Consider the following 21,295-nt stretch of genomic DNA (forward strand, 5'->3'; position numbering starts at 1 on the left):
GAGATCGAGACCATCCTGGCTAACACGGGGAAACCCCGTCTCTATTAAAAAATACAAAAAAAAACCTAGCCGGGCGAGGTAGCAGGCGCCTGTAGTCCCAGCTACTCGGGAGGCTGAGGCAGGAGAATGGCGTGAACCCAGGAGGCGGAGCTTGCAGTGAGCTGAGATCCGGCCACTGCACTCCAGCCTGGGCGACAGAGCGAAACTCCGTCTCAAAAAAAAAAAACAAAAAAACAAAAAAAACTGCTTACCCGATTTGAAATTGGTGAGATGTTCCTTGGGCTGGTTGGTCTGAGGACCTGAGGTCATGGAGTGAGGGCGAGGACATGGAGTGAGGGACTGGTCTCCTGAAGGAGTCCTCCTGTCCTGGGTGTCGGCACCAAATATCACGTGCGTCCATAAGAAGAGACCACCAACAGGCTTTGTGTGAGCATAGAGGCTGTTTATTTCACCTGGGTGCAGGCAGGCTGAGTCTGAGAAAGTAGTCAGCAAAGGGTGGTGGGATTATCATTAATTCTTATACATTTGGGATAGGCGTACAAAGTACATTCTGAAGGGCGGGGGAGAATATTACAAAGTACCTTCTTAAGGGCAGGGGAGAATATATCCTATCAGTTAGGGTGGCGCAGGAACAAATCACAATGGTGGAATGTCATCAGTTCAGGCTATTTTCAGTTCTTTTGTGGATCTTCAGTTGCTTCAGGCCATCTGGATGTATATGTGCAGGTCACAGGGGGATATAATGGCTTAGCTTGGGCTCAGAGGCCTGACAGATTATTCATGCCTCCCCTTTTTAGACCATATAGGGTAACTTCCTGACATTGCCATGGCATTTGTAAACTGTCAAGGCACTGGAGGGAGTGTAGCAATGAGGACGACCTAGGTCACTCTCATGGCCATCTTGGTTTGGTGGGTTTTAGCAGGTTTCTTTACTGCAGGCTGTTTTATCAGCAAGGTCTTTATGACCTGTGCCTTGTGCTGACCCTCATATCTCATCCTGTGACTTAGAATGCCTAACTGTCTGGGAATGCAGCCCAGCAGGTCTTAGCCTTATTTTACCTAGCCCCTATTCAAGATGGAGTTACTGTGGTTCAAACGCCTCTGATATTTCTGCTTCCCTTTTATAAAAGAACCCTTAACCGTAAGGGTTGCAGAGGGGTGAAAATCCATCTTCTGTAACTTCTTCATGCTGAATAGGGTGATGATATTCCTGCCTAACTATGAGGGCCCCTTGTATTCAGGGTAGAGAGGAGCTCAGTTAGAAAGCAGCAGTATGGTAAGGCCATTTATATCTCTTGAGTTCCAACAAAAGGTAGTATCTGGAAGATTAATAAGCGTTCAGTTTAAGAAAACATTCAGTAAGCTTATCATGCGTTTCTACACAGAGTACAACAGCAATGTATTCCACAACAGTAAAGCAAAATAAGTGAGATTATTCCAAGTAAACTAAATTAGAAGGCTTTTCATGAACTGGACAACTGTTGGAACCAAGCTGATATGGGGTTGCTAGCTGATTCCAATATATGCCCAGAATTAGAACGTTGATCCAGATTTTTGTATTACCTATATCTCTTGTTTCTTCTGAGCTGCAGCCAGAGATCACTAGTTGGTTAATAGGAATAAGTAGGGTCAATTTAAATTGCAGGAAAAAAACTTAAACACAACTGATGAGACTACAACCTAACAACCATGTTTTTGTTTGTTTGTTTGTTTGTTTGTTTTTTTGGAGACAGAGTCTTACTCTGTTGCTCAGGCTGAAGGGCAGTGGTACGATCTCGGCTTATTGCAACCTCCACCTCCCAGGTTCAGGCGATTCTCCTGTCTCAACCTCCCGAGTATCTGGGATTATAGGCACATGCCACCACGCCCAGCTAATTTTTTTATTTTTATTTTTTGTAGAGATGAGGTTTCACCATGTTGGTCAGGCTGGTCTTGAACTGCTGACCTCAAGTGATCCACCTGCCTCAGCCTCCCAAAGTGCTGGGATTCCAGGTGTGAGCCACCACGCCCAGTCTAACCATTGAAACATATATATTTTTTTCCTCTTGCCAGTCTTTCATTTTTACTAAAGACAAATCATGGTAAGACCGATTTGCTTTATTATTCTTAGACTGATTATTTGTATAAAGTGCAGCAAGAATAAATTTTTTTTACATAGGCTTTTAAAACTGGCTTTGATGGAAGTCTGCTTCTTGAGAAATCTTAGATAATACTTTTTTAAAGCTGAGCCCAGCCATGGGTTTATACCCCAAAATACCTGTAAATTGGGTAAATTTCTCTCCTCTTGAGGTTCCAAGATAACTTGGAGCTCCTTGGCCTGTCAGAAAGTGACATTCTTTAATTACCACAGGTTAGGAACCCTGTACAGGGTCTGTAGCCAAGGTATGAGGCCAGTTTTCTCAAGGGGCTTTTATTGGCTCTGAAAGTCAAATTTGATTCCTTAAAGGAAAACATACCATTCCAATCAAAGCCTTGGTAAAATAACCAGTTTCTCCAATTGTGTCCTATTGCAAAAAGAAACAGATTCTTATTGCACTTATGCAAATAACTGTATTGCTGTAAGTTGGGAATACTCACAAATAGTTTCCAAATTCTGGAGAAATCAGGTAGAGTGAAACAAATATGGTCTAAATTTTGTTCACAGTAGTATACTTTACTCAATTTTTAAAAGCTGTAACTTGGCTGGGCGCGGTGGCTCAAGCCTGTAATCCCAGCACTTTGGGAGGCCGAGACGGGTGGATCACGAGGTCAGGAGATCGAGACCATCCTGGGGGAACACGGTGAAACCCTGTCTCTATTTAAAAAAATACAAAAAAGTAGCTGGGCGAGGTGGCAGGCGCCTGTAGTCCCAGCTTCTCGGGAGGCTGAGGCAGGAGAATGGCATGAACCCAGGAGGCGGAGCTTGCAGTGAGCTGAGATCCGGCCACTGCACCCCAGCCTGGGTAGAGCGAGACTCCCTCTCAAAAAAAAAAAAAAAAAAAAAAAAAAAAAAAAAAGCTGTAACTAGCTCAAAAGTTTTCTTGACTCTGAAAAACAAAATAAGGGATCAGCAACATTTTAAGCAAAGTCAAAAAGATTACTTTAGTCTTCTATTAGTTCAGTCCATGCAGTTAACTTCTGTTCTGATTGATATTCAAGAACATTTCACCTTTACATGAGTCCTGAAAGTTTTTCCTCAATTCTAATGTCACAGTCTCCAAAGTTATTAGAAACCTGCATTCAAGAGCACTTTTCAAAGTCCTATAGCTGATTGAAACCACCTTTGAAACAGGATTAAAACAAGACAACAATTGTGTGTGGATGACAAAATGTTTTAAGGCAGCCACAGTCAAAAATACGATTGACAAAGAAATTTGGTCACTGCAGTGGCATATAACAATTTTACATAATAATTGTAATTATTAGGAACATACACTAAGTCATGAGAGAATTATGAGAGTTTTCCATAATTTTGGAACGTATACCAATAACATATTTTTATTTATTTATTTATTTATTTATTTATTTATTTATTTATTTATTGTTGAGACAGAATCTTGCTTTGTTGCCCAGACTGGAGTGCAGTGGCATGATGATCTTGGCTCGCTGCAACCTCTGGCTCCTGGGTTCAAGCTATTCTTCTGCCTCAGCCTCCCAAATAGCTGGGACTACAGGTGTGCACTACCATGCCCAGCTAATTTTTGTATTTTTAGTAGAGATAGGGTTTCACCATGTTGGCCAGGCTGGTCTTGAACTCCTGACTTCAGGTGATCCTCCTGCCTTGGCCTCCCAAAGTGCTGGAATTACAGGCTTGAGCTACCGCCCCTGGCCTCAATAACATATTTATACAAATACAGCCCAAAGAAAGCCAAACACTATTTCATATTTGATAATCCTTTATGATTTATATACCAAATAAGCCAAATTTCACTTTGCATTACTATACTATTAATGTTAAACCCAATTCTTAATGAAACCTTATAGACAAATCTCTCCAACTGTAATGCCTGACCATAAGGTAAGATTTTCATTAACCTTTTATAACCCTTTACAATTTTCTTTCTTTTTTTTTTTTTCTTTTTTTTTTTTTTTGTGTGAGACAGAGTTTTGCTCTTGTTTCCAGGCTGGAGTGCAATGACGTGATCTTGGCTCACTGCAACCTCCGCCTCCTGGGTTAAAGCTATTCTCCTGCCGCAACCTCCTGAGTAGCTGGGATTACAGGCATGAGCCACCATGCCTGGCTAATTTTATATTTTTGGTAGAGATGGGGTTTCTCCTTGTTGGTCAGGCTGGTCTTGAACTCCCGACCTCAGGTGATCCACCCGCCTCAGCCTCCCAAAGTGCTGGGATTACAGGCATGAGTCAACATGATTGGCTCACCCTTTACAATTTTTTTTTGTTAAAGAGCGGATTAGTGCTCTATGAAAAACTTACTGTACTTTTATTGTTTTTTTTTTTTTTTGAGACGGAGTCTCGCTGTGTTGCCCAGGCTGGAGTGCAGTGGCCAGATCTCAGCTCACTGCAAGCTCCGCCTCCCGGGTTTACGCCATTCTCCTGCCTCAGCCTCCCGAGTAGCTGGGACTACAGGCGCCCGCCACCTCGCCCGGCTAGTTTTTTGTAGTTTTAGTAGAGACGGGGTTTCACTGTGTTCGCCAGGATGGTCTCCATCTCCTGACCTCGTGATCCAACTGTCTCGGCCTCCCAAAGTGCTGGGATTACAGGCTTGAGCCACCGCGCCCGGCTGTACTTTTATTCTAATGTTTAATTTAGAGAAAAACTGAATAATACCCTCAAGTTTAGCCAGTATGTTCACACACAGAATTTGGTTTACAAGATTAATTTTTCACAAACACTTAAACTTTCAGCTTTATTCTATTTAACTTAATCTTTCAACTCTTTAGGTGAAAAAACAAATCCACATTCCCATGACTTCTTTTATATATATATATATATATTTTTTTTTTTTTTTTTTTTTTGATACGGAGTCTTGCTCTGTTACCAGGCTGTAGCTCAGTGGAGTGATCTCGGCTCACTGCAATCTTCACTTCCTGGGTTCAAGTGATTCCCCTGCCTCAGCCTCCTGAGTAGATGGGACTACAGGTGCGCACCACCACACCTGACTAATTTTTTGTATTTTAGTAGCGACAGGGTTTGACCATGTTGGCTAGGCTGGTCTCAAACTCCTGACCTCGTGATCCATCCGCCTCGGCCTCCCAAAGTTCTGGTATTACAGGTGTGAGCCACCATGCCTGACCGACTTCTTATAATCTTTTATGAAAAACACATTTCACTTTCTTTACACACCTTGCATATAAAACTGTTTTTATTTCCCAAAGATTACTTAAGTCATGGAACCAAAAGGCATTATACTGTTTACTTTTCTGACAAAAAATACTTTATTTAAGCACTTTTTTTTTCCTGGACAGAATCTCGCTCTGTTGAGTATAATGCGGTGATCTTGGCTCACTGCAGCCTCCGCCTCCTGGGTTCAAGCAATTCTCCTGCTTCAGCCTCCCAAGTGGCTGGAATTACAGGCATGCACTACCATGCCAGCTAATGTTTTTTTGTATTTTTAGTAGAGACAGAATTTCACCAGGTTGCCCAGCCTGGTCTCGAACTCCTGACCTCAGGTGATCCACCTGCCTCGACCTCCCAAAGTGCTGGGATTACAGGTGTGAGCCACTGTGCCTGGCCTTATTTAAGCTCTTATTATTATTATCATTATTTGAGACAGAATTTTTCTCTGTCGTCCAGGCTGGAGTGCAGTGGCACAGTCTCGGCTCACTGCAACCTCTGCCTTCTGGGTTCAAGCAATTCTCTTGTCTTGGCCTCCCAAGTAGCTGGGATTACAGACGTGCACCACCATGCCCAGCTAATTTTTGTATTTTTAGTAGAGACAGGGTTTCACCATGTTGGCCAAGCTGGTCACAAACTCTTCACCTCAAGTGATCTGCCTGTCTCGGCCTCCCAAAGTCCTGGAATTTCAGGCATGAGCCACTGCGCCCAGGCTAAGCACTTATTATCTTAAACCAATTAGTTAAAACTCTTTCATATGTAAACATTACATGCACAACACATATAAATACACAGAAAAAGATCCAGTAGTTGTAAGACTTTTCATTTGCCAGTAAAGAATGCAGTTTCCATGGCCTAATAAGCAGGCACAGCTAGCAGGCAAAAGGTCCCTTTTTTGTTTTTTTTGTTTGAGACGGAGTCTCGCTCTGTTGCCCAGGCTGGAGTGCGGTGGCGCGATCTTGGCTTACTGCAACCTCAGCCTCCCGGGTTCAAGTGATTCTCTTGCCTCAGCCTCCCGAGTAGCTGGGATTACAGGCATGCACCACCACACCCGGCTAATTTTGTATTTTTAGTAGAGATGGGGTTTCTCCATGTTGATCAGGCTGGTCTGGACCTCCCGACCTTAGGTGATCCGCCTGCCTTCGCCTCCCAAAGTGTTGGGATTACAGATGTGAGCCACCGCTCCTGGCGCCTTTATTCTTATAGATTCCACTCATTTCCAAAGTTACTTAGGTAAACACTTTTTCCTCTACCCCTTTCAATGAGGTGGTTTCATACGTTGGTGATATAGGTTAGACACTTTTGTCATTTTCTGCATTTTACTCCAGAACTTCCTGATATCCTAAATTATTTTTTTAAATTTTGCATACATTAAGGTTCACCCTTTGTGCTATAAAAATTTGTGGGTTTTGAAACCCATAGATAGTACCATGTATCCACCATTACAGTTTCTTTGAGTACAATTTTGCTGTCCTAAAAAGTCCACTGTTCTTCATTTATTTGACCCCACTCTCACCCCTAAAACACCTGGCAACCATTGATCTGTTTACCATCTCTATAGTTTTATCCAGAATGTTGTGTAATTGGAATCATAATATATAGCCTTTTCAGATGGACTTCCTTCACTCAGCAATATGTACTTAAGATTCATTCACATATTTTCATGGCTGGATAACTAATTTTTTAAATTGCTGAATATTTTATTATATGGATGTATCACAGTTTATTAACCTATTTAAATACATATTGGTTGCTTCCAGTTTTTGGTGATTATAAATAATGCTGCTATAAATATTTCTGTGCAGGTTTTTATGTGTACAAAAATTATTTTTCTTGCCATGTTTTTTTAGAGGTGGGGTCTCCCTCTGTCACCCAGGCTGGAGTGCAGTGACAAGATCACACCTCACTGCAGCCTTGAACTCCTGGGCTCAAGTAATCATCCCTCCCCAGCCTCCCGGGTAGCTAGGACTATGGGCATGTGCCACGACTTTTAATTTAATTTAATTTAATTTTTATTTTATTTTATTTTATTATTTTTTAAGAGATGGGGGTCTCTATTGTCCAAGCTGGTCTCAAACTCCTGGGCTCAAGCAGTCCTCCTGCCTTAGCCTCCCAAATATCTGGGACTATAGGCACAAGTCATGGTGTCCAGCATGTTTTCATATCAGTAAATACCTAGGAGTATGATGGGTAGATCATATGGTAAGACTGTTTAACTTTTTAAGAAACTGCCAAACTGTCTTCCAAAGTGGCTCTATGATTTTCCATGCCTACTATCAATGGATGAGAGTCACTGCTCCTTTGCATCCTTGTCAGCAATTGGAATTGTCAGCTGGTTTTCTTTCTTTCTTTTTTTTTTTCTTTCCTTTTTTGAGACAGAGTTTCGCCCTGTCGCCCAGGCTGGAGTGCAGTGGCGCAATCTCGGCTCACTGCAAGCTCCGCCTCCTGGGTTCACACCATTCTCCTGCCTCAGCCTCCCGAGTAACTGGGACTACAGGCGTCTGCCACCATGCCCGGCTAATTTTTGTGTGTGTTTTTAGTAGAGACGGGGTTTCACCATTGTTACCCAGGATGGTCTCGATCTCCTGACCTCGTGATCCGCCCGCCTCGGCCTCCCAAAGTGCTGGGATTACAGGTGTGAGCCACTGTGCACGGCTGGTTTTCTTTTTTTAAAATTTCAGTCATTCTAATAGATGTCCCAGTACACCATTACTAACATTTGAGTTAGTTAACTCTCTCAGCTCAGCTCTCTAAGCTCAGTGAGAGTAAAGAAAGAGAAGTAGAATCCAGCTGGTGATTTCATTTCCAGAAATAATTATTAAGTAACTATGGGGTAGTAGAACTCTAGACATCACCCATTCTAGTTCTCCTTTCTTATTTTTGTTTTATTTTGAAGACCGTGGGAAGATTACCTCAAACATTCCAAAAGAATGCTACAGACTTGAACTTGGATGTTATGTATTTAAATATATAAGGCACAAAATGGCCGGGTATAGTGGCTCACGCCCGTAATCCCAGCACTGGGAGACCGAGGTGGGTGGATCACCTGAGGTCAGGAGTTTGAGACCAGCCTGGCCAACATGGCGAAACCCATCTCTACCAAAAATACAAAAACTACCTGAGTGTGGTGCTGCGCGTTTGTAATCCCAGCTACTTGGGAGGCTGAGGCAAGAGAATAGCTTGAACCTGGGAGGCAGAGGTTGCAGTGAGCCAAGCTTGCGCCACTGCACTCCAGCCTGGGCAACAGAGTGAGACCCTGTCTCAAAAAACAAACAAACAAAAAAACATATTCACACATAGGAATTCAGGTTCATTGCGCATTTAATATTGAATTGTGTGACTGCACTGCCTATAATGTGCTGGGTTACCAGTATGCTGAATGATGGGGCTACAGTGATGCATAAATCAGACAAAGTCTAGTCCTCAGTAAGCTTACAGTCTAACTGGGAAGAAAAAACACCTACAATACACAACTATCAAGACTGATGGGGAGTACAGGGAGCTATGGAAACACCAATGTCAGGGCATCTGACCAGCCTAGGAGAGGTTAGAGAAGTCTTCTTGGAGGAAATGACCTCTAAGATATGGCCTATAGCAGGAGTTGGTGAAGTGCAGCCTACAGGCCAAATCCAGCCTGCCATCTGCTTTTAGCTCATGAGCTAAGAATGATTTTTTTGCATTTTTAAATATTTGAAAAGATTCAAGAGAATAATGCTTTGTGATATGTGAAAATTGTATGATATTCGAATTTCAGCGTCTATAAATAACATTTCATTAGAATGCAGCCACACTCACAGCTGCTTTTGCACTATAGCAGCAGAGTTGAACAGTTGCAAGAGACTGTATGACCTGCAAAGCCTAGGATATTTACTCTGTGGCCCTTTACAGAAAAAGTTTGCTGATCCCTGGCACAGGATAGGATGGGTAGGTGTTAGCCTTATAAAGCAGAGTGAAAAAGAGGGAAGTTGATTTCTGATGGGATCTTTGTATAGCTGCAGTAACCTTAATATGCTTACTACATGGCATAAAGGAGGTAGGGGCTGAAGGACTGTGGTGAGTATTGGAGCTAGACAAGTGGGTAGGATCCAAACTGGGAAGAGCCTTGGCAATTGTATGTAGGGATTTGGGTTTATCCAGTATGAAGCTTTTAAAAGATTTAAAGTGATGTGATCCGATTTACTTTTTAAAAAAATCCTCTGGCAACAGTGTAGAGATTGGGTTGGAGAGGGTGGGGTGAGAAAAGAGGCAGAGAAACTAGTTGAGGCTTTTATAGTCATTCAGGGGAGATGCTGGTAACCTAGACTAGCACAGTGACCCTGGGGATAGGAATATATTGGTTTGAGAGGCATTTAAGAAGCACAGTTGAAAGGCTTTGGTGTCTTAGTTTAACCTTAGTCTATAGGCTGTTATAACAAAATACCATAGACTGAGTGGTTTCTAAACAACAGATTTGGCTGGGTGTGGTGGCTCGCACCTGTAATCCCAGCACTTTGAGAGGCTGAGGCGGGAGGATCATTTGAGCCCAAGAGTTCGAGACCAGCCTGGGAAACATGGCAAAACTCCATCACTACAAAAAAATACAAAAAGTTAGCTGGGCATGGTGGTGTGTGCCTGTTAAACCCAGATAACAGAGAGGCTGAGGTGGGAGGATCGCATGAGCCCTGGAGGTGGAGGCTATAGTGGACCATGATCAGGCTGCTGTACTCTAGCATGGAGACCCTGTCTCAAAAAGAAAAAAAAGAAAAAGAAAAAGAAATAATAAAAAAAAAATACAGAAAAAAACCCACAAAACAAAAGCAGAGATCAGAGATTTATTTTTCACAGTTTTGGAGGCTGAGAAGTTGAAGATCAAGGTACTGGCAGATTCAATGTCTGGTGAGGGCCTGCTTTCTGGCTTAGTGGCAGCTGTCTTTTCACTGCGTTCTCACATAGCAAAAGGGGAACTCTGATCTTCTGAACCCTTATAAGGGCACTAATCCCAATCATGAGGGCTCCACCCTTGTGACCTAAACACCTCACACCTCCTAAAGGTCCTACCTCCTAGTACGTTATCTTGGGAGTTAGGATTTCTTTCTTTTTTTTTTTTTTTTTTTTTTTTGAGATGGAGTCTCGATCTGTCGCCCAGGCTGGAGTGCAGTGGCTGGATCTCAGCTCACGCAAGCTCCGCCTCCCGGGTTCATGTCATTCTCCTGCCTCAGCCTCCTGAGTAGCTGGGACTACAGGTGCCCCCCACCTCGCCTGGCTAGTTTTTTGTATTTTTTAGTAGAGACGGGGTTTCACCATGTTAGCCAGGGTGGTCTCGATCTCCTGACCTCGTGATCCGCCCATCTCGGCCTCCCAAAGTGCTGGGATTACAGGCTTGAGCCACCGCGCCCGGCCGGGAGTTAGGATTTCAACATGACTTTAGGCAGGGGTATAAATATTCAGTCTATAGCATTTGGTGATTGATTGGAGGCATTGAAGTGTAATTATTTTCATGTTCAAATGATTATGCTTTCTTTTTTCAAAAGTTTGTTTTTTCTGGTTCATGTGAATGCATGGTTGAGAAATCCATTTTAGTAATAGTCCGCAGAGCAAAATTCTTCAGTGGTGTTTCATTCCTCCAGAGCTCCTTCCCGTAACATGGATTTTAAAATCACATCTCTGTGATCTCTTCATGTTGTTCCCTGTTGACAAGAGATCTGGCTTTTAAAGAGCAGAGAAGCTATTGGCAGATTAATTTTCCTTTCCAGGTTTATCTTGGTTTAATGACTTTCCCAGAATATTTCTGGATTGGGCCCTTGGGCTCTGGTTTTCACGGCAATTTGTCAACAATGACAAGCGCTTCTCATTTTCTAGAGCTCTTCGACTATTTCCAGTTTTAATCTCTAACCCTTGCCTTTCTCCTCTTTGGAGTGGAAGTCACTATGTTATGTTTTATAATATGTTGTATAGCTTTTAAAGTCCCTACTCATATGTCAACTCAGCTGACCCTACAGTAAACCTGTGAAGAAGGCAGGACAGGTCAAATTACTGAGATTGAGAGAGGTTAGATGGCTTTTCCAAAGTCAGGAGGTAATAAATAGTAAAGCAGGTGATAAAACTTAGGTAGGTTTTCAGATTTCGTAGTTTTATGCTTTCCTTAATGTACCCTGTATCCAAGAAAAGGGAGTTAGACTAGCTGGAATAGTTACGTTTTCAGCAGTAGAGACACCTCAATGAGATACTTTTTTCTTCTATGTATGGTCTGTGGGACTTCACCCAGACATCAGCATAGGCCTTTTCAAGCAATATCTGGACTACCAATAATTCCTAGACTACAATTTCTGAAGCTGTTTTCTGTATATTAAAGCATATGTATGATTTGTTTATTTATTTGAGATGGAGTTTCGCTCTTGTTGCCCAGGCTGGAGTGCAGTGGTGCCATCTTGGCTCACTGAAACCTCCACCTCCCGGATTCAAGCAATTCTTCTGCCTCAGCCTCCTGAGTAGCTGGGATTACAGGCACGCACCACCATGCCTGGCTAATTTTGTATTTTTAGTAGAGATGGGGTTTCTCCATGTTGGTCAGGCTGGTCTCGAACTCCTTACCTCAGGTGATCCACCTGCCTTGGTCTCCTAAAGTGCTGGGATTTCAGGCATGAGCCACAGTGTCCAGCCTATGTATGTATATTTTAATTTCTTCCCCTTCCCTTTAGGTGGTTCTAACTTTGATGGTTTGAGGCCAAATGGGAAGGGACTGCCTGTGGACCAAAGCTCCAGGGGTCAAGATAAACCAGAAAGCTTGCAACCAAGGTAATGCAACTCTCCCTTCATTTGTCCCTTGTAGGACTGAGGTTCTCCTCATAGTACTGAGACCATTTTGGGCATAATGTAACTTGTCCCAGGGTAGCTGGCCTAGGAAATGTTTTTGTTTGTTTGTTTGTTTGTTTGTTTTTGAGAGAGATTCACTCTTGTTGCCCAGGCTGGAGTTCAGTGGCGTGATCTCGGCTCACTGCAACCTCCACCTCCTGGGTTCAAGTGATTCTCCTGCCTCAGCCTTCTTGAGTAGCTGGAATTACAGGCATCTGCCACCAAGCCCGGCTAATTTTGTATTTTTATTAGAGATGGGGTTTCTCCATGTTGGTCAGGCTGGTCTCAAACTCGTGGTCTCATCTGATCCTCTCGTCTTGGCCTCCCAAAGTGCTGGGATTACAGGCGTAAACCATCATGCCTGGCTGGAAATGTTCTTAATAATACCTGACATTTGGCCGGGCGCGGTGGCTCAAGCCTGTAATCCCAGCACTTTGGGAGGCCGAGATGGGCGGATCACGAGGTCAGGAGATCAAGACCATCCTGGCTAACATGGTGAAACCCCGTCTCTACTAAAAAATATAAAAAACTAGCCGGGCAAGGTGACGGGTGCCTGTGGTCCTGAAAGGAGCTGGGCACATTTTTTAGTCCCGGGCTAACAGTTACACAAATTAAACACTAAAATAAAAACACGACAGTTTACTTCAACTACAGACCAATAGTGACATTCCTCTATGTTTTCTCTGTTAGCCCCCTTCCTTAAACCCCTACTAAGTCTACTATTTCTACTTACCGTAAAACCTTATGTTATTAACAAAATTTTACAATTTATTAAAAAAAATTTAACACCATACAACTCATAGTCCTCAAAGCCCAATACCAACCTATAAACACTAAAACAAAATCAAACTTATAAAACCCAAAATTAACTCTAAAAATACCTAAAAAAAAGGGGGGAATGAAAGGAGCTGGGCACATTCCTCAGCCCCGGGCTCAAAACTCCCTGAGCCTAGCACAAACACATCCCATCCTCCCATCCCACCACATACCACCATATATCTCTCCAACTCCCTGAGCCCAGTACAAACACCACCTGGAAAGTCTCCGATAAGGGGACAGCTGTTCAAGGTTACTGAAAGCGCAGGAGCCAAAAGAATTTCTTTGTTCCCCTGCAACTTTCGGGCTATAAAAAGCAAACGCTCGCATTGTTCGGGGCCCTCTTGTATACTGTGTAAAGGAGGGACCAGGTTCGAACTTGTAGTAAAGATCCTTGCCGCTTGGCTTTGACTCTGGACTCTGGTGGTCTTCTTTGGGGAACAAACAGTCTGGGCATAACAGTCCCAGCTACTCGGGAGGCTGAGGCAGGAGAATGGCGTGAATTCGGGAGGCGGAGCTTGCAGTGAGCTGAGATCCGGCCACTGCACTCCAGTCTGGGCGACAGAGCGAGACTCTGTCTCAAAACAAAAAAACAAAAAAACAAAAAACCTGAAGTTTATTTGCACTTACTGCCAGGCACCCTGCTCTTATTTGGACTATCTTATTTTAGCCTAAGAGGTAAGTACTTTTTTCTGTTTTACAATTAAGGAAACTCAGGTGATGAGAAGTTACATAACTCATCCAAGGTCCCAGAATTAGCAAGTGGCCAATCTGGAATTTGAAACTGGCAGTCTAGCGCTTCTTTGAAAATGTAGATTAGAAACGTTTGATTTCACTCTTTCATTCTTTTAGGTGTTTCCTGACTCTGAAGTGACTTTTATCCTGTTTTATTTACTCTTTCCCTACTTGCCCCCAAGGTGTGTTATTATATAAATATCTGAAGTCTGTACTCCAGTGCCCCCTACTGAACATATCCGGAATCTGTCTGGTCAAGATAAAACACTTGTGTTGGTATTTTAGTTACAACTATAAATACAGTACAACACAAATAGTAATAAAATATACATTTTCATTGCCTTTCTTTTTATTTTGGATTATTTCTGTGGAATAGATGTACAGAATAGAATGATCAAGTCAAAGGATCTAGAGGGTTTTATAGTTTTTTTCTTTCTTTTTTTTTGAGACAGAGTCTCACTTTGTCACCCAGTCACTGCAGCCTCTGCCTCCTAGGTTCAAGCAGTTCTGTGTCTCAGCCTAGGCATGCGCCACCACACCCAGCTCATTTTTGTATTTTTGGTAGCAATGGGATTTTGCCATGTTGGCCAGGCTGGTCTCGAACTCCTGGCTTCAAGTGATCTACCTGCCTTGGCCTCCCAAAGTGCTGGGATTACAGGCATGAGTCACCACACCCGACCTGTCAATTACGTGTTCGAATCCCATACTCTGCCACCATTCATGTGGGTGAGGCATTAATGACACTGGGTTTCATTTTTCTCATTTAGAACTGAGGGAATTAGATTATCTTTAAGATGCCCCTCTGGTCTGAGATTCTGTGACTCTATTATCAGGAAAATCTCCAGACCAATATATTATACAATCAACAAAATATAAATTTACTTAATTCCACAAAGAAATAGTGTGGTTTTAGTAAATAAATTTTACTTTGGCCTCCTTTAGTCTTCTGTGACTTAGATGCTTGTATATGGGAACTTTTAGCTTTGTATTCATTCATTTTGCAATAGGGACTCATCCACATATGAAAAAAATATTTTGTTTTTCCAGACAGAATAAATCCAAGTCCGAAATTACTGGCATGGTTCGCTCCTCCACTATCACGGTGTCAGACAAGGCTCATATTTTATCCATGCAGAAGTTTGGACTGCGAGATACAATTGTGAAATCACATCTAGTACAAAAAGAAGAGGATTACACCTATATCCAGAACTTCAGGTAAGCTAACTGGGTTCTAGGATGTTTTCAGAGCAGAATGATCATTTGACTTTCTGGAATTTGGTCACTTCCCCCTATACCTGGATTTGGAGGCATACTCTTCTATAGAATCTCTCCTCTCATTTTTGAAATGAGTGATTCCATTCACTCTTCATTAACAGGCATTTATTCTGTGCCCTTTCTTTTTTTTTTTTTTTTTTTTTTTTTTTTTTGAGACGGAGTCTCGCTCTGTCGCCCAGGCTGGAGTGCAGTGGCCGGATCTCAGCTCACTGCAAACTCTGCCTCCCGGGTTTAAGCCATTCTCCTGCCTCAGCCTCCCGAGCAGCTGGGACTACAGGCACCCGCCACCTCGCCCGGCTAGTTTTTTGTATTTTTAGTAGAGACGGGGTTTCACTGTGTTAGCCAGGATGGTCTCGATCTCCTGACCTCGTGATCCACCCGTCTCGGCCTCCCAAAGTGCTGGGACTACAGGCTTGAGCCACCGCGCCCGGCCTATTCTGTGCCCTTTCTAGGTGGGCACTGTGGTAGGTGTGGTATAGTGGGAGTGACACGACTTGCAGATAGTTACAGAAATATTTGCAGAGACAAATGCAAATGGGTACAGAAGAAGGAGCACCATCCTGATTCTTTTATTTATTTGTTTTTTATGTTTTATCTTTTTGAGACAAGGTCTCACCTAGTTGCCCAGGCTGGAATGCAGTGGTGCCATCACAGCTCACTGCAGCCCACTGCAGCCTCAGCCTCCTGGGCCCAAGTAACCCTTCCACCTCAGCTGCTGGAGTAGCTGGTAATACACATGTGCACCACCACGCCTAGCTAATTTTTTAATTTTTGTAGAGACAGGGTCTCACTATGTTGCCCGCACGGGTCTCAAGCTCCTGGGCTCGGGCGATCCTCCCGCCTTGGCCTCCCAAAATGTTGAGATTATAAGTGTGAGCCACCACACCTGGCCTCCTGATTCTTATGTATCCCTCCAAGGTTTTATACTCCCTTGGTTATTCTGGGCCTTTGAAGAAAGTCATTTAAAATGAAATTAGTAAAATGAAGTTAGCTGGTGTTTGGTAATCTTTTTAGGCAAGATTACTAAAAGCTAGATGAATAAAGGTTGTGAGATTCTGCTAGATCTTTCAAAATGATTGCATTGGGACTACAAGATAAAATAACATTGTTTCTAGGGATATAAACTGTCAATTATGGTGAAGTAGTTTTTTGAATACTGGAGTTGCTTTCTTGCCAAAAGTAATTACCAAAGCACTTTTCATTTTTTCATTTCAGTAGTATATACAAGGCAAATAATTAGGCAGATAATGGCTGGGTAATGGCTGTTTAAAGGAAGTAGGAAGGTTCAGAGTAGGCCTGTACTGTTTGAAGTTGTTATCACAAAAGCAACAGATACCATGACAGACCACAAGTCACCCCTTGGTGCTGCAGTCCTGGTCTAGGTTAGAAATGATATTTCTTTTGTCTTAAAATGCCAGTCTGCAGAGACTGAAACCAGCATAAATCACCATGAAATGCTTTCTCCTGTTATCTCCATGGTGATTCGGAGTCACTAATTATTTCTGTTTGGTGACAGGTTTTTTGTGGGAACATACAATGTAAATGGGCAGTCCCCCAAAGAATGCCTCCGGCCCTGGCTGAGCGATGGTGTCCAGGCCCCAGATGTCTATTGCGTAGGGTGAGTGCTTCTCTTCTAGTCCTCTTCATCTTCAAGCACACAGAGCTGTGGTTGAAGGATGGGTCTTCACAGCAGGTGAAGGATTTGAAAAACGAACAGGTGCCTGATAACAGCTGCTTCCCTGTTTGATGTTCTTCCTCATGGCAAGCAAGCGTCTGCCACTCTTAAAGTGGAGTGCTTGGCATTTAAATGCTAATATTTAGTTTTTAATGTAATCTTCTGTTAAAATCCTGAATTGCATCCTGAACTCAGTGCATCCTGAACTGAACTTTATTGCTTGGACATTCAATACATTTTTGGTTACAAAGCAAAACTATCTTTTGCCAGAGAAGGAAGGTTAGCTGAAGAAAGTCCCATCAGTTAGTCTTTTTATTTATTTATTTATTTTTTAAAATTTTTTTAATCTTCTCATCACTATACTGGGCATTACTGGTGGGAAGGGGCAGCAGAGCTTGTATGGTATATTGAAAAGAACTAGAATTCGTAATTTACATAGACCAAAGTTTGAATTCCAGTTTGCCAGTTGGTGCTTGTGTGAACTAGGGGTTACAGGTAAAACAGGGACACTTCGAACTACTTCATAAGCTGGTCATGAAAAAGAAATGGGTTTTTGTTTGCAAAAGCACCTGGAAAGTTCCTTGGCATTTAGTTCCTTGGCTCTAAGTGTTTGTTTATTTTTTCCTCCTGAGGGTCCTGAAGTTTAGCTAGAAAGCTACGGCTTATGCACCTCAACCAATCTGAGAATGTGTCATTTGCACATTAGTTTTCTTTACTATCTAACTGGTTGCTTCTCAAAATAGGTTCCAGGAGCTCGATCTGAGTAAGGAAGCTTTTTTCTTTCACGATACCCCAAAGGAAGAAGAGTGGTTCAAAGCTGTGTCAGAGGGTCTTCATCCAGATGCCAAATATGCAAAGGTAAAAGAGGAGTCAGGGACTTCTTAATTTTATGTGGCTATGCAGGGAAATCCCAAGATCATTTTTCACCTTTTCCATGACCTTTATCTTAAGCCAGTCTTAATTATCCCACAATTTTCATTTCCAGATCTTCCAGAAGGGGTGCCACTGGGTGGGAAAGACGCAGGGTCTTGGCACTCGTAGGTTAGCACATAGCGTGCTCGGTGAGTTGAACAGATGATTACCTGTGTTCTAGTGTGGAGAAGGAGGCACATTAATACCCTCAGCCAGCTTCCAGACCATGTTTCCTTTGGGGTATTTATTCCTGTTTGCAGTTTCTATTTAATGCCATGTCTCTCTTTTCCAGGTGAAGCTTATCCGATTGGTTGGGATTATGCTGCTGTTATATGTCAAACAGGAGCATGCAGCTTATGTCTCAGAAGTGGAAGCTGAGACTGTGGGGACAGGAATCATGGGGAGGATGGTGAGTCCTTGGTTGGTATGTTTGGCACATTGAGGGCCTTAGCGCCTGAGGTATTGACCACTTCTGATGACACAGTCACTACACGTGTCCCAGTTGGAAGGTGCCAATATTCCAAGATGAATCATACCCTCAAGCAGGGCTCAGTCGAGCAAACTATTTAGAAACTGTATTTTAGTGGACTGCCTGCGCCTGTCCTCATATTCACCAACACTAGAGCCTCCAGTTGATCCTCCCATTTCACCCATGAAGTATCTTGCAGAAACTATGCTGGGTCATTCAGAAGAACAAAGAATGCTGATAGTAGGTTTGCAATTTCCTTTTCTTATTGAGGCCATTAAAGTTCTGTTTTTAGGTTCTTCTGTGAGAACTTAGCTTTGTGTGGCAAAGGGCACCTATGGTTTGCCTGTGATTTAGTGAAAAGAATACTGGATTAAGGGAGCTAGATTTTGGGGCCAGGCACGGTGGCTTACACCTGTAATACCAGCACTTTGAAAGGCCAAGGTGGGTGGATCAAGTGAGGCCAGGAGATCGAGAGAGCTGGGTTGTGGATTCAGCTTTGCCGCTGACTGGCTAGTCATTCTGCCTTCTTTTTTTTTTTTTAATCTGTACAATATAGGTAATCCCACAGGATTATTATAAAGATTAAGATAAAACATTTTGAAAGTCTGTAGGGATTTGTTTGTTTGTTTGTTTGTGAGATAGAGTTTCACTCTGTTACCCAGGCTGGAGTGCAGTGGCGCCATCTCAGCTCACTGCAACCTCTGCCTCCCAGGTTCAACCAGTTCTCTGCTTCAGCCTCCCAAGTAGCTGGGATGACAGGTGCCTGTCACCACACCAGGCTAATTTTTGTATTTTTAGTAGAGATGGGGTTTCACCATCTTGGCCAGGCTGGTCTTGAACTCCTGACCTCATGATCCACCCGCCTCAGTCTCCCAAAGTGCTGGGATTGCAGGCATGAGCCACTGCGCCCAACCAGAAAGTCTGTAGGTTTAAATGACTGACACAATTAAGTTTGAATTGGATTTCTTTGGGGATCCTTTCCACAGGGCAACAAGGGAGGCGTGGCGATCAGGTTCCAGTTCCACAACACCAGCATCTGCGTTGTGAATTCTCACTTGGCAGCCCACATTGAAGAGTATGAGAGGAGGAACCAGGACTATAAGGACATTTGTTCTCGAATGCAGTTTTGTCAGCTTGACCCAAGCCGTCCCCCTCTCACCATCAGCAAGCATGAGTGAGTCTGAGCTTCCACCCTATGTGGTTCACCATGAGTACATAGAGTTGTGGGCTCTGTCTTTTCATGGGGAGATACCTGGTGGTGGTTTCCTATTGACGCAATGGTGGTAGCTGCCACCTCTTGGTTATACATGGATTATATCTCTTGAAAACATTTAGTTTCCTAACTTGCCATCTGGCAGATCTCTAGAGTCTTTCTCTTTTCTTACTTTTTTTTTTTTTTTTTGAGATGGAGTCTCGCTGTGTTGCCCAGGCTGGAGTGCTGGAGTGCAGTGGTGCGATCTCGGCACACTGCAAGCTCCGCCTCCTGAGTTCACGCTATTCTCCTGCCTCAGCCTCCCGAGTAGCTGGGACTACAGGCGCCTGCTAATTTTTTGTATTTTTTTTTTTTTTGAGATGGAGTCTTGCTCTGTCGCCCAGGCTGGAGTGCAGTGGTCGGATCTCAGCTCACTGCAAGCTTCGCCTCCCAGGTTTACGCCATTCTCCTGCCTCAGCTTCCCGAGTAGCTGGGACTACAGGCGCCCGCCACCATGCCTGGCTAGTTTTTTGTATTTTTTAGTAGAGACGGGGTTTCACCGGGTTAGCCAGGATGGTCTTAATCTCCTGACCTCGTGATCCACCCGTCTCGGCCTCCCAAAGTGCTGGGATTACAGGCTTGAGCCACCACGCCCGGCCAATTTTTTGTATTTTTAGTAGAGACGGGGTTTCACTGTGTTAGCCAGGATGGTCTCGATCTCCTGACCTCATGATCTGCCCACCTTGGCCTCCCAGAGTACTGGGATTACAGGCGTGAGCCACTGTGCCCGGCCTTCTTATTTTATTTTTAAATTTTTATTTGCATGTCATCCTTGCTCAGGGACTATGCTAATCTTCTCTGTATCATTTCAATTTTAGTATATGTGCTGCCGAAGCAAGCACACTCTACAGTATTTCTCAAGTATCATGTGTTCTTGGGAAAGTATCAGGTTTATTTATTTATATATTTGTTTTTGAGATGGAGTCTCGCTCTGTCTCCCAGGCTGGAGTGCAGTGGCGCGATCTTTGCCTCATTGCAATCCCCACCTCCCAGTTCAAGCAATTCTCCTGCCTCAACCTCCTGAGTAGCTGAGACTACAGGTACGTGCCACCACGCCCGGCTAATTTTTGTATTTTGAGTAGAGTGGGGTTTCACCATGTTGGCCAGGCTGATCTTGAACTCCTGACCTCGTGATCTGCCCACCTCGGCCTCCCAAAGTGCTGGGATTACAGGCATGAGCCACCACGCCCGGCCATTTATTTTTTCAGTATTTAATTTTATCAACATGTGTGAGAGTCCCTGGCTGCTATAGTATATAGCAGCCAGAAATAAGAAGAAAGTGAGGCTGGATGTAGTAGTTCATGCCTGTTATCCCAGCAATTTAGGTGGCTGAGGTGGGGGGATCACTTGAGTCCAGGGGTTGAAGACTAGCTAGCCTGGGCAACATAGTAAGAACCTGTCTCTGAAAAAAATTAAAAAATTAGCTGGGTGTGATGCTGCATGCCTGTAATCCCAGCTACTCAAGAAGCTGAGGCAGGAAGATAAGAGAAAGGGAAGGGAAGGGGAAAGACAAGGAGAGGAAAAAAGAAAAAAGAAAGGAAAGGAGAGAGAAAAGTTTATTTTGAGCAGGGAATATGACAAAACAGCAGTTGACAGCTATATTGTCGTCTGAGTTCTGGTTAAGATTTCTTTTTTTTTTCTTTTCTTTTTTTTAAGATTTGTTTTAATTTGGGTCTGCCTACATCCAACATTATGAAGAAAACAACCAAAGAATGAGCATCTCAAACCCAGTTTTTAGAAGTATGTTTTAGGATTTTATATATCTGTTCTTTCCAGAGCATGTATAATTGAGAGTTGGACTACATTTGTTTGCCTCCACTTGGTCTTTTTTTCCTCTTAATCCAACTTTACAAAGCTATAGTTGCAGCTGCTGAGAGCATCTTGTGCTAATTTTTGTTTCTTCTCTTTACTTTATCTCATTTATCTCTAAAACTTCCTATTTGTCTAAAGTCAAAGACTTAGAATTTTAGACTTTACGATAACAGTCGAAGCTTTGCTACTTCTTTTATGAAGAGGAAGAAGCCACCGGGGCCATGATATCTGCCAAGGAGCAAAC

The 21,295-nt window shown here is 43.2% G+C and overlaps 1 protein-coding gene and 1 non-coding gene across 2 annotated transcripts in view; one reads left to right on the top strand and one right to left on the bottom strand.

The window, feature by feature from the left end:
- INPP5B (inositol polyphosphate-5-phosphatase B) overlaps positions 1–21,295 on the top strand; it is an 85,877-nt gene that overhangs the window by 39,941 nt on the left and 24,641 nt on the right. Inside the window, 6 exon segments of the mRNA XM_045374082.2 lie at positions 11,952–12,048; positions 14,704–14,871; positions 16,448–16,549; positions 17,350–17,464; positions 17,811–17,927; positions 18,974–19,161. Coding sequence (XP_045230017.2) covers positions 11,952–12,048; positions 14,704–14,871; positions 16,448–16,549; positions 17,350–17,464; positions 17,811–17,927; positions 18,974–19,161 — 787 coding nt within the window.
- On the bottom strand, positions 19,978–20,081 carry LOC123570909 (U6 spliceosomal RNA). The gene has a single exon (XR_006695127.2). It is a non-coding gene; the product is annotated as a U6 spliceosomal RNA (small nuclear RNA).

Source organism: Macaca fascicularis, chromosome 1 (assembly GCF_037993035.2).
Source record: "Macaca fascicularis isolate 582-1 chromosome 1, T2T-MFA8v1.1".
Lineage (NCBI taxonomy): Eukaryota > Metazoa > Chordata > Mammalia > Primates > Cercopithecidae > Macaca > Macaca fascicularis.